The 13,849-nt window shown below is 34.2% G+C and overlaps 2 protein-coding genes and 1 non-coding gene across 6 annotated transcripts in view; 1 reads left to right on the top strand and 2 right to left on the bottom strand.

The window, feature by feature from the left end:
• Positions 1–2,403: 2,403 nt before the first annotated feature.
• On the bottom strand, positions 2,404–3,407 carry LOC110807491 (uncharacterized). The gene has a single exon (XM_022032631.2). It carries the CDS (start codon positions 3,294–3,296, stop codon positions 2,616–2,618), a length of 681 nt encoding a protein of 226 aa, XP_021888323.1. The 5' UTR covers positions 3,297–3,407; the 3' UTR covers positions 2,404–2,615.
• A 1,420-nt stretch (positions 3,408–4,827) lies between these two features.
• Positions 4,828–4,912, top strand: TRNAM-CAU (transfer RNA methionine (anticodon CAU)). Its single transcript is given in 2 exon segments — positions 4,828–4,865; positions 4,877–4,912. It is a non-coding gene; the product is annotated as a tRNA-Met (tRNA).
• A 516-nt stretch (positions 4,913–5,428) lies between these two features.
• PDR2 (phosphate deficiency response 2) overlaps positions 5,429–13,849 on the bottom strand; it is a 28,164-nt gene continuing 19,743 nt past the window's right edge. For all 4 annotated transcript variants that reach the window (XM_088210594.1, XM_088210595.1, XM_088210593.1 and 1 more), the window contains 4 exons: positions 8,723–8,874; positions 8,383–8,494; positions 8,186–8,302; positions 5,429–6,942 (listed from right to left, as the gene is read on the bottom strand). In XM_088210594.1, coding sequence (XP_088066720.1) covers positions 5,836–6,942; positions 8,186–8,302; positions 8,383–8,494; positions 8,723–8,874 — 1,488 coding nt within the window. In that variant the 3' untranslated portion in view covers positions 5,429–5,835. The remainder of the gene's footprint in view (positions 6,943–8,185; positions 8,303–8,382; positions 8,495–8,722; positions 8,875–13,849) is intronic.

The following is a 13,849-nucleotide window of genomic DNA, read 5'->3' as shown; positions in this document are numbered from 1 at the left end:
CGCGCTGTCACCGACGTGCGCTCATAATTTCGACGTCCGTATACCCACGCGCAGCGAAATCACCATTTCCTATACTCGCTCTCTCGAGCCGACACGTTACAATCTTCAAAAAATTAAAAAAAAAATAGAATTAAATAAATAAATATACAAATCTAGTTCATAGTTTATATGTTTTAACCATAATTAAACTCACTTTAATCGTATTCTTAAAAACGTATAATGATATATATATATATCTATATATATGAATTCCCATTATTTAAAAAAATATATATTAATGTTAAAATATAATATTATAATTCTAAATTTTTATTATGTCATGGTTTCCACCCCCACAAAATTAAATTTTTTAAATTGTTTAATAAATTAATGAGGATTATAGTGAAGAGAAAATAAATTTTTTTGAGTTTTTTTTTTTTTTTTTAAATTTAGGAACTAGCAAATGTTGTTCACATTTGAGACTATCTTTTCAATTTTCAATAAATAAATTAAAAATTCATTTAAAAAATATATATATATATACATACATACATGTATATATTAAACATTTAATTAAATTTTAGTATAATAATTTAATTATTTGATATTATTATCCAATCCAATTAGACTTTTACTTTGTCATGATATCACATAAACCCATAATAATTAAAGGGTTGAATTTGAGTCAAAATCAAATTACTCATTGATAATACAAATTATTGGTTGAAAATTTTTTCAAGTTTTGATTTTGAGTGATGGGGAACAAACCATGTGAATTTTTTAATTTCTTATAACCAAAAGTTCATTGCAAACTTCAAAATCTAATTAATGCTTTTATACCCACAAAGTTTGGAGATATAAAGGTTGAATATTTGTTTATATGGAGTATGTATTTTGATAATGCTCATATTATGAACCACTATTGTTTGTATATATAATATTCACTTAAAAATTTAGTCAAAAGTTGATAGATAATTAAAGCGATATCGAGATTGTTTTCGTTATAAAAATATTTTAAACTGTTTTATTTATTTTTATAAATAATTTTAAGTATTATAATTTAATATTTATAATTTTAAAAATATAAAAGAATAAACTCATTAGGAACTTAACTTTTATATATTTCGTTTAAGAGAATTATAAACTCTTAAATTAGAATTATAAAAATTATGCTGAATAAAAAAAGATTAATATTAATAATATAAATTTCGCTCAAAAGAGATATATTCATATATGTTATATAATTTCGTAATTAAGTTATATAAAATTTTAAATTTTTATCTACGATAAAAATTTAAAATTTACGATAAAAATTATTTAAAATAATATTATATTTAAAATTAAATTATATTTTATTTATAAATAATACTTAAATTTTTCGGCATCTAATCGAAGAGAGAAATTAAGGAAGACATAAGTTATCAAATAAATTAGATACATGATGCATAAAATGATATTATATGAATTTGAACAACGATAAACGATGAATTAACATGCGATACAAAACAAAATTCACTTGTCAAATTAGTTAGGTATACGATGTATACACCATCATATGATAGAAATAACTTAATTAGCACTTTAATTATTAGTAACCCATGTAGAAAGTATGGATTTTAGTGAATATATATATATATATATGCATATATGAGTTACTAATGATACATAATCATCATCAAGATCATGATAGATTACAAGGTAGAGATGGTTTAGGGTTTAGGGTTTAGGATCTAGAGTTTAAGGAAGGGAAGATGATGTATTTATAGTTAAAGAAGAAGAAGAAGAAGAAGAGGAGGCAGGTGGATTTTGTCTCCTTGTTTAAACATGAGAGAGGAAGCCAAGTGAAGTTTCATGATAGCCAAAATGGTCTTTAGCCACTTTCAGAAACCTAGGAGAATGTGATGTAAAACTCTCTGGATTGGCTCATCACTCTATGCAATCTTCACGCCTGAAACTTCAATTCATCAATATTACTATTCTTTTATTTATATATGTGTAGGTATCTGTGTTTGTATGTATATATATACACTTTTTTAAATATAATATATATATATATATATACACACACACATGCACACAGTATGGTAATCATTGTACAACCCTAAAAATCTTTGCAACAATCATCCTATATATGTACTTGGATTTCACTTATTCTTTTTTGGCTTTTGAGTTATATATATATATATATATATATATACCTTTTAATCCTTATGGGTTTAGATTATATCTTTTCAAAGTTTTGTTAGTTTTAACATTTTGCTTATATACATGACACTATTACTGAAAAATAATGGTAAAACATATATGACAATATTTTAAAGTAGTATTAATATTTTTTTTTTTTTGAGAAATACCAACTATTTATTGATCAAAAGGGAAAAAGAGTGGTAAAACATATATGATCAAGCTTGTAGATGTTTTAGATTGTCTGTGTTTGTAATCTCATACATATATATATATATATATATGTGTGTGTGTGTGTATATGGAGGATGTTTTTCATTTCATCCAAACAAAGAAAGAAAGCAGAGCAGAAGAGAATGTAACAGGCATGTAACCAGAAATGTTTGGTTACCGAGAAAATCATGAAAAGAGGGTAGGAAATATAAAATAGAATCCAAACAAACCCATTTATAATTATCTTTTCTTCTTCTTGATACTGGCCGCAAAGAAGCCTAAACAAAATATATTGGCTAAAGGGACATTCAAGATAGAACCATTTACAGCTTGATGAACAACATGACCATTTCCACTGTACTTCTGGTTACTACCCATCTTCTTCTTCTTCTTCTTCTTCAGTTTATGCTTCTTGGAATTATTCTTTGATGTCTGCGGAAACCCAATAGATTTGCTTCTTGATAAAACTGGCAGAGAACACAAGCTTCTTCCATGGCCGCCGACGCAACTGTTCAAGCTACAACTCCTCTTGAACCAGCTCCTCTTCTCCTTAAACCTCTCCTGCTTGTCTGAAAGTTGACGAGAATTACTATTAATACCATCAAGAAACAAACATGGTTGTGGCGACGCTGGCGGCGGCGGCAAGGAGGTTCGTTCTTGATCGGCGGAGGAGGAATTGTTCTTGATGCCCAGAGGAATAATTTTTCCGTTCAAGAAAATCTCGTCGGCCGGCGACAGATCTGGACTGAAGTTCTTGAAAATGCAAAAGTCGAACTCGGCTGTTGAATCTAACGGCGAGGAGTTTTTGCGCAGAGGGATTAGCTGTTCTACTGGGAGGGTTTCCGATTGGAGAAGACAATAAGAAAATGAGATTCTTGGACTGACGATGGTGAGATTTTCCGAGCATAGCTCAATAGCCATATTGCCAAATTATTTTCCCGAGAAAATTGTAAGTTGTTGGGTTTTATAGAAGAGAAAATGTTTGGAGTACTCAAAAATCCAAATCTAACATGGAGGCTGGAATTTATTTATTTAAAAAAAATGGAAGCTTCAATTGCATTTTCTGAATTAGTATATATATATATATATATATATCTGAAGATCTCTAATATAATTAAATAAATAATTAAAATTTTAAATTTTAAACCAAATTGGAGGAAAAGATTAAATCTTTATATGCAAATAATTGGGATTTGATTATTGTTAATTACCTCCTTAATTTTATGGGTTGGCAGAGAAGGTGTTCAATAATGTGAAGAGAATACACAGTGATGATCATAAGCTGATCTCACATTATATTATATTATATTATATATATATATATATATATATAATATGTATGTATCACCTGCCTGTAAAGACATTTTGGTGGTTATAAAAAATTATACTGGATCTACATATCACTTTATGGACAAAAAAGAATTAGGTGGCTGAATTTTATTACTGCCTGGCATGTTCCATTTGTTTATCTTTTTTTTGGCACACCTTTATTTACTTCTTTATATCATACATACATATATATGTATATGTGTACATATATATATATATGGGTATCTCCTAAATTGACCTGCTGATTATTAGACATTAGCAATCTATTGTTCTTAGTTTCTTTCTTTATTCTACAGTGACAGCTATCTTCTCTGTAGTTCATCCATACTATAACCTATTTATAATACTCTATGTACGCGAGTAAACGACACTGAGAATCTGGTTTCGTTGTGTTCATCACTGAGTTCTTATTTTATAAGAGATCGTAAGTTCGAATCAAATTATTTGTTTCGATTGTTAATATTTTTGTATATAATTATTAGAAATTTGGATTATATTTTTGTATACAGCAGACACAAGAGTTAGACCAAACAGTATTATAAGTATATTATAACCAAGTTCATACCTTGAATAAATACACCTAAAAATTATTACAAAGTTAGACTCCTGTCTTGTCTTCACCCTCCATTGACAATTTTCTTGAGTAATTCAACAACAATGTATATAATATATATGTATATGTATATATGTATATATAATATTCAGTTGAAACCAGTTGCAGTATTTTAGCAGGGTGTGGTCACTCATAATTGTTGTGGTGTAGAGATTTGTTAGTCATCAATGGCAGGCAAATTTGGTGGTGGAGTGTTCTGCTTTAGAGTCAAACAGTTGGGTTTGTTGTTGTTGTGCGAGTTGAAATTTTTAGGAGAGAATTATTTGACGTCATCTCAGGATAATTGGTAATTATCATTATTTTTGTTTATTTATATTTTAATTTTTTTTTAAGCCAGTAAAAGATGTATTTTGGAGATTTGAGACTAAAAATTGTATTACAAATGGGAAATAATTATTGTATGTATGTATGCATATATATATATATATATATATAGTTTCAGCTGTCCATAGCCCTTTTTTTTCGGGAAGTATTAATATATATTGTTAGTAGTAGGTGTAAGTCAACAGAGGGGTGGTGGCGCAGTTGGCTAGCGCGTAGGTCTCATAGCTATAGAGAAATCCTGAGGTCGAGAGTTCGAGCCTCTCTCACCCCAAAATGTTTTTCTTTTTAATTAATGTGTAAATTTTCTCTATATTTTTGAAGAAATAAAGCCGATAATGATAATTTTGTTTGTAACTTACCCCTAATCTGATTTAATTCATAAAATTTTAATTATAAATTATATAGTTGAGGTATAACTAAACTAAGTCTCTGTGCATATCTCCAATTCAATATTCTATTCATTTTTACTAACTCATTGGGAGAAATCCAAATATCAATATTTCAAAAATAATGAATTATTGAAGTTCTCTTTTTAAGTTAAGAATCTCAATTTATAGTGTTCAACACAAAATATATATATATATATATATATATACATATGGTAAGTTAATTGTAGGCTAGAATTAGCTCAAATAAATAGATGAGTTATAGATGACTATAACACATCTAATTGATGGATGGATGGATGAGTAAGTCTTCTTCGTGTACCTAAACTGTCACTGCAGCAGACATGCGAAGGACACAGAAATAAGCAGAAAATTGTACAGGAAGGAGACAACCCATAAAATTCGTACAGAAATTCACTGAAAACGTTCTATAGCAAAACTGAGAAGTAGCTGTAGATGATAACATGAAATAATATTCATCAATTGGTATGTAATGTTACAAGCAATTTGCTTTGAAGGTTTGCAAATAGCCATTTGGCGCACTGCTGCTGCACACAGCAGTTGTCTGGTCAGCAAAAACCCTAAAATAGTATTTTCCACTGTGCAAAAACTGGAAACCTCTGTTTGCATAATCGTCGTCTCTGGTGGAGTATTCTATCCGGAAAAAAAAAAATCGTAGAACAGACTGCCATCCAACTTTGTCTCGGCCTGAGCCTGAACAAATAGCATCAACACTTGTTCTCCATAGAGTCATTGCTACTGGTAACTAAATTTGGCTTGGGTTTACTCTGTCGGCCATCCATGGAGTTTAGACACGCTTCTTTTTATCTAAATTAGCTGCCGCCACCTGTTGTCGTTTCCTCCAAGCTGGAACCTTACCGGGAAAAACCCATCTCAAAAATCTCTCCCACGTGTAGCAGCATAAAAACATGAGCAGGGCCCAGATCAACAGCTTATCCCGCAAACCACCAGGCAAAGGCACCAACTTTAGCCAGTCATTCAGGTCCCTAAATAGATCAGAAGTTATCACAGTGAAGAAACCAACAGCAGCCAAAAGAGCATATAAGAATGGTTTGTTCTCTGAAATACTCTGGTTGAAGGGATGGCCCATGTAGTTTACAGCAAATGTCGCTACCTGAAGCATCATGCTCACCATGTATGAAACTGTGTTTACCAAATTAGGATGAAAATCAGAGTCGGGTTCAATACATTCATCAGGCATGTACTTTTCAGCTTCATTCACTGCAGACATCAAGAAACACAGGTGGATTGCAAACTGTCCCATGAGGGAAAGGAAGACATATGAGCAGAAGACATTAGGGTGGGGTCGAGTAGCAGAGAGGGTGGGAAGAGGACGTGCATGTGAGATAAACAGGAAAAAGGCAGCCGTGAATACACCACTTATTGTTGCCTGGATATCACCCAGCTTTACACCGTCCAAGTACATAACACTCAATACATAGGCTGTAGCAAGGCAGTTAAGCCCAAGAATCTTGAACATCTGGAGTGTAGTCACTAGCGTACTACGACCCTGCCGAATTATGTCTGTGGTGGGGGCAACTGATGCATGCTTTGCTGTGAATGGTGATGCCATTGAAGCATCTCCAAGTTTAACAATGGGAGCTGCGTGACCATCACCTTCCTCATTTAGTTCATCCATCATCTTCTTCAACTTCTCTCTTCTCATCTCTACAGCAGTCAAATGACGGTTCGTAGCCGAGTGGCTGGTAGCAACTTTTCCCTTAGAAGAGCCTCCTTCTCCATTTTGACTAACAGCTTTGCCAGCTGATTCTATAGTTGGTTTAGATTTCTTCGATTTCACAGACTTCGTACTTTCATCTTTAGATGACTCTGATGAAGAGCTTCCACTTTGAGTAGGAGGCGCTGCATTCAATAATGCGACTCCTACATGGGCCTGAATAATACAAAAGCATCACATTAAACGTGAAAAACGAGGGCCAATATATGTCTCTGAGTAATGAAGCTTCAGTTTACTAAATACACGTGCAAAAGCTAGACATTCAGTGGCAATGAAGGCACCCATAGACATGAACACTTCCAAACAAAGTATTTGACATACAGAAATTACATATAATCTGACTTCTTAGAAAATGGTCAAACCTATATAAGCATAGGCTATTGGAAGTTATCTCTATCATTAACTCTCTTCAAAGAAACTACAAGAATACTCTCAATTTAATCCTAATCTAATTAGAACCACAAACTCTAATGAAAAACTTCAAAGAATTTTGGCCATAAACAAAACCCAACATTAATAAAAAGAAATTACAACAAATCTAATTATTATTCATCGAGTGCTGTGCTTTATGAAACTCCCTTGGTGGGGAAACTTGAAAATATCTAGTTGACAATATAGGATTAGGATTTGCAGGTGGAGTGTGCTAGAATATGAAAAATAAAGTTTAACCTTAACTTTCAGTTTAAGCTTTTAGAATATTTAACCATCTAATTCAACTATTCACAAGACCAACTAAGGTCGGACGGATTGGAGATAAGCTTCCTGCTTGCAGCATTAAGAGTTGAACCTAGATAAACATGACAGAAATAAGATGCTGCCAATTCTCTCAATCATTGTATTCTCTCGGGAAAGATACAGAGGTAATTACAGAATCTACGGCTCATTTTGATCCATGAAAATTTTTTTAGTATTCATTTCTTAAATTCGATGTATTTATATTATACAAATTAATAAAATATGAACAGAGATAAATGTATGTGCAGCACTCAACTATGGATAAAAATAGTTTATTTCTTCTGTAGAAAGCAGGTTGTTTTCTGGAATAGATTAAAAACAACTATTTTTTTCCCATTCAAACATGTACGAAAATATAGAAAAATATAAACTAAAACCAAATTCTGATGTACCAAATGAAAACAACTTTTGATTCTATTCAAACATGTGCCACATTTTTAGTCCATTTTGCAAACATTTGTTTTTATTGTCAGATATCACATAACTTTTTATGTATAACTTATTTTCATGTACCAAATGAAGTCTAATTTCATCCTTGATCAAATTAGAACTATGAACTTAACAGAAAACTCAAAAGAACATAAACCATAATAAATCCTAACATTACTAGAAAGAATTTCGCGGAGTAGAAAATAATAATGTAGTGGTATGCCCTTAATATTACCTGCTTCAGAGCTCCAACGTCATTCGTTCCATCCCCGCACATCAGAGTTATCCTTCCCACAATTTTGAAAGTAGTTAAGATTAGCTCCTTTTGTGCAGGAGCAACTCTTGCAAAAACCTAAGATGATGAATGAGATAATCTTATAATTGAAGACATTAGCTAAGCCCAAAGTTAAAACATGTAGTTTAGGCTGTTACCTTAACATATGGAATGACCCGTACAACAGCAGAAGTATTCTGTAACATCTCAATGCAATCACCTCCAATACATAAATCATGAGTCTCAGCAAGGGCTTCAACTTCTTTTACACTGAAACAGAAAAAGACTATGTTAGTACTTCGAGAAAATCCATGGATAGTTTTTATGAAAAAAGCAGGGAAGGTGGAAATGAAAAGAAGCTATCAGCTTAAGGACCTCTTTTAGCTCAACAAATAGCATCAAAACAACTAAGTGGAGTAACACAGAAGCATTTCAACCAAAAAGGAATAAGACCCAATAAAAACAGGAAAAGAGAGAATTATTTGATCACAATATTACTTGTAGCGCATTATCTCTGTCTCATCTGGTGACATCCACTCATAGCCTTCACCATTATGTGACAGATAAAGAATTAGTGCTGGCTTTGATACAATATGAACTTGGCTAGCAACATGGCAAGCTGTCAAAGCTTGATCACCAGTGATCATTACCTAGTCCCAAGGAAACAAACATTTTTTGGTAAAGATTGTTAGCTTTTAACCAAAAACAAAAAAATTAGTATCCCACAAAATGATTAGAATGGAATTGGAAATGAAGAATATCAAGGTTTTTCTCATGAATACAAGTTTATCTGGTTTGTAAAGGAATTGGAAAGACTATTCTATGTCGAGGCCTTCTTGTTCCCTTTTCTTTTCATGTTTATGAGAAAAACTGATGCATAATGGGAATATTCTAAAATATACATATTTTAATATTACAAGATAGTTACGTAATTATAAGATTTATGTATTACTAAGAATATTTATGTTTTAGCAACTATTAAGAATAGACATAAAATTAATTTAGGATTTTATCTACTATCTGCTTAAAAGTCTTATTTTGCTTTGGTTTCTTGAAATCAAGGAATTGGGAAAGCTAAAGTACTTCCTGGGGATTAAAAATAACTCATTCAAAATAAAAAATCTTCATCTCACTGTAAAAATACATAAATGATTTGTTAAAAGATACAGGTAAACTAGCATATAAACTAGCTAGTATATTTATTGACCCCAATCATAAGTTGGGACCAGTGAAAGATGATATAGAAATAGATAAAGGAACATACCAAAGACTAGTTAGGAGGTTGATTTACCTATCACATACAATACCTAATATTGCCTATGCAGTGAGTGTGATAAGTCAGCCCATATACAACCCTAAAGAGGTGCATCTATAGATAGTCTATAGAATACTACACTACCTAAAGGAGACACAAGGGAAGGCATAATGGTTAAAAGAATTAAAAATTAATTCTTGAAACTTACACTGGTGCAAACTATACAGGATTAATGGTGCATGATAAATCTACTATAGTTACTGTACCTACCTTCCTTAGGGATAACTTGATCACTTGAAAGAGTAAAAATTTGAATGTAATTGCAAGATCAAGCACAGAGCCAGAATTTTGAACAATCACACAAGGAATACGTAAGTTGCTATGATTGAAAAGATTCCTGAAAGTTTTAAGAGTCAAGTGGAATGACCCATGCACTTTTACTGTGACAACAACAAATCGGCAATAATCATTGTTCATAATCCTGTACAGCATGACAAGACAAAACACATTGAAGTTGATAAGCATTTCATCAAGGAGAAACTAGATAGTGGCCTCATATGTATTCCCTCAGTGCCCAACAAATTACAACTTCCAGATTTGTTATTAAAGATTTGAGCAGTTCGGCATTCTAGACTACTATTAGAATGTTTTGGACGACCCCTCCGCATGCACACTTCTCTTTAACTGTCCTCAATGCACATGCGGTCTGCAAATTCTGGTTGGAACAGTGGGAACGAAATCTTTTGCTGAGGTGCTGAAAGCGGACCACGCGTCACCATTCCAGGTAGAGAAAAAGGGATCTGACCCGGTCTTTTCAAAATTCAAAATTCAAATTAGTGACCAGTTTCCTGTGCTAAGCGGGAGAAAAGCCCAATACGAATAGGCCCAAACCCACTAGGGCTGAAAAAGGAAAATGGATTGATCATGTGGGAACGAGCAAGGAAGCCCGGAAAATTCTCGGGACCAAGGCTAGAGGCCCAAAGTTTAAAACAAGGAGCCCAAAGGTTAAACGGAGACCCAAACAAACCAACCCAACCCAAGACTTGGACCCTAAAGTGCTGAACAAGCCAGTTTCGGAGGGTCCTTCACCAGTCACACCCATAGCGTCGAAGTTGTGCCCTAATAGTGGTGATGGTAAAGATATGGCTGTGCTCTGCTCTGAGATAAGGTACATAGATTCTATCCCCTATCATGAGTTTTCTTTAAATTCTGATCTCTTCCAAGATGTTGACTGTCCGGCTACTGGGTCTGTTGTTCCTCTTGAGGTGTTGTCTCCGAATGATGAGGCTGATAGCCTTTGCATTTTGGCTATTAATGAAGAGCCTGATTCTTCTCCTTCTCCCATATCTTCTGAAATGACGTTGATTATTCAGCTGATTAGTGTGTCTGCTGAGTGGAGTGAAGCTCAGATACATTCCTCCTGGGTTATTCAGAATATAAGAGCTATTAGCCAAATGCTTGGTGTCTCATATGACGGGTTTGAAGACAGAGCTTTAGCTCTGTTTGCTGAGCTGGATAGAAGAAATGCTCAGAAGACTGAGACGAGTCCCCAGACAAACAAAGGAAAGAAGAAGCAGCAAGTTGGGGGTTCAAGGGAATTGAAACAACTCCAGTGCTCTATAAACTACGACAGAATCGAAGGTCATACAGAGGGAGCTAATGCAATTCTTCAGTGCATCAAAGATAGAAAAAACTATATCATGGAATGTTCGGGGTCTCAATGACCCAGGTAAAAGGAACACTATTAGAGGGTGTCTGGCCAGATGGAAACCAACGATTGTCTGCTTTCAAGAAACCAAAATTCAGGAGGTTACTGAGAAAATCATTAGCAGTCTGTGGAATGTGAACTCTATTGGCTGGGTTTCTAGTCCGGCTAGGGGTAATGCTGGGGGCATTTTGGTTATGTGGAATAAAAATGTTATTGATTGCAAAGATATGCTCCTGGGGGAAATTACCGCATCATGCTTATTTAACAAGTCTATTACAGATTCTGATTGGTTCTTCACTGGTGTGTACTGTAGAGGCAACATCGTGGAGCGGGCTTCCCTTTGGGATGAAATATTGGCTTGTTTCCATAGATGGGGAAATAAAGGAGTGATTGGTGGGGATTTTAACATGACCCTGAGGAGATGGGAGAGGTCCAGAAACTTGTTCTCTACGTCTGAAGCTAGTGATTTCCAACAATTTATTGATGTTTGTGGTTTGGTTGATCTCCCGCTGAAAGGGGGGAATTGGACGTGGAGTAATGACAGAGATATTCCATCCTTTTCAACGATTGATCGCTTTTTCATCAGCCATGAACTCCTACTGGAAATGCCTAATTTTTCTCAAAAGGTACTCACTATAACCCTATGTGATCATTTTCCTATTGTTCTAGATCCTAGGGGGGTATTAAATGGGGTCCTTCCCCATCCAGAGTTGACAATAAATGGTATAAAGTTGAGAGTTTCAGGGTTATGGTTGAATCTGTGTGGAATAATACTACCTGCAGAGGGACTCCTAGTTTCCGCCTTGTCAGCAAGCTTAAAAAATTGAAAGAAGAAATTAAAGTATGGGTTCAAGAAGTGGACAGGGTGGAGAGTGGTCTAATCAGTGATCTCATGAAGGAAATTGCTATTCTTGATAAACAGGATGGTGAGTTGGGCTTATCTGCTACTGACAGAAAAAGAAGGAATAATCTTAAACTTGAGTTAGCCTCCAAACTCAATCTGGAAGCTATTTCTTGGTAACAAAAAGTTAAGGAAAAATGGCTCAAAGAAGGCGATAAAAACACTAAATATTTTCACTGCCTCGCCAACTACTGCAGAAGTATAAATTATGTTGAGGAACCTTTTATTGAAAATTCCAGAATTGAGGGCAACAATGATATGAAGGACAGTGCTCGCAATTATTTCCAAAATTTGTTCACCAAAGATTGTTCTTGGAGACTGAAATTGGATAATTGCCTTTTTAACAGATTGGATGAGGCTGCTGTTTCCCTACTTGAAGCTGAATTTTCTAAAATTGAAGTTTATGATTGTCTTATGGGCTGTGAGGGTGATAAAGCTCCAGGTCCAGATGGTTTTAACATGAAATTTTTCCAACTGTTTTGGGGTGTGGTTAAGAAAGATATCATGGATTTTTTCATGGATTTCCACAAGAACTCCTCTTTTGTCAAATCTCTAAATGCTACTTTTATGCTTTTGATCCCAAAAAGGAAAAATGCTTCAAATATTAAAGACTTCCACCCTATGAGTTTGGTAGGCTGTGTATACAAACTTTTCTCTAAAGTGTTTGCCTCTACATTGTCCAAAGTTCTTGAGTCGATCATTGGGGAAAATCAGCAACCTTTTGTGCATGGCCGGCAAATATCCGATGCCATCCTTATGGCCAATGAGGTAGTCGACGATGTGATCCGAAATAAAAAAGTGGCATCTAATGTAAGCTAGATATGAAGAAAGCCTTTGACCATGTCTCTTGGGGTTTTGTTGATCACATGCTTGAGAATCTTGGGTTCGGAACTAGATGGCGAAGCTGGATTAAAGAATGTATTACTACCACCTGTTTTGCGGTGATGATAAATGGTGGTCCATCAAAGTTTTTTAATGTTACTACGGGTTTAAGGCAAGGTGATCCCTCTCCCCACTTTTATTTATTATTGTCATGGAAGCACTTAACAAACTTGTAATGCAAGCACCGTTTATTGGGATGTTCTGGGGCCTTCTGGTGGGGAAGAATGAGTGTCAACTGGAATTCTCACATTTATTTTTTGCTGATGACATTCTTTTCTTTTGTCAAGATAATGTTAATAATGTCTTACACCTTCGTTGCATTTTATTGTGTTTTCAAGCTATTTCGGGCTGAAGCTTAATGTGGATAAATCTGAACTGATTAATCTGAGGGATAATTCCGCTGGTCCTCTTGCTTATGCTCTCGATTGCAAATCTGGCCAACTTCCATTAAAATATTTGCGTGTACCTCTTGGTGCTAGACATAAAGACAAAAACAGTTGGGAGCCAGTTATTGATATGTTTCAGTGCAGACTGGCATGCTGGAAAAGTAAACTCCTATCTAAGGGAGGGCATTTAATTCTAATCAAAAGCACCCTATCCAATCTTCCCATTTATTTCTAATCAGTGCTCACTATTCCCAAAAGTGTTGCCAAAAAACTTGAAGCTATTCAATGCAGATTTTTTTGGGGGGATGATTCCACGAGGAGGAAGTTCCATTTAGTTAAGTGGGAGCAGATCCAAAAACAGACCAAAGACGGTGGCTTAGGCATAAGATCAATATTGTGTCTCAACAAAGCTTTATATGGCAAATGGATTTGGAGGTTATGGAATGATAATGACAGCTTGTGGAAGAGAGTTATCGCTTGTAAATGGTTTGAC

Source organism: Carica papaya, chromosome 1, assembly GCF_054855325.1.
Source record: "Carica papaya isolate Zhongbai chromosome 1, ASM5485532v1, whole genome shotgun sequence".
In the NCBI taxonomy this organism is placed as follows: Eukaryota; Viridiplantae; Streptophyta; class Magnoliopsida; order Brassicales; family Caricaceae; genus Carica; species Carica papaya.
The sequence above is the reverse complement of the archived record's forward strand: the minus strand, read 5'-3'. Positions and strand labels throughout refer to the sequence as shown.

Excerpts from the sequence above, each read along its gene's own strand:
- LOC110807491 (XM_022032631.2), bottom strand. The coding sequence starts at position 3,296 with ATGGCTATTGAGCTATGCTCGGAAAATCTCACCATCGTCAGTCCAAGA.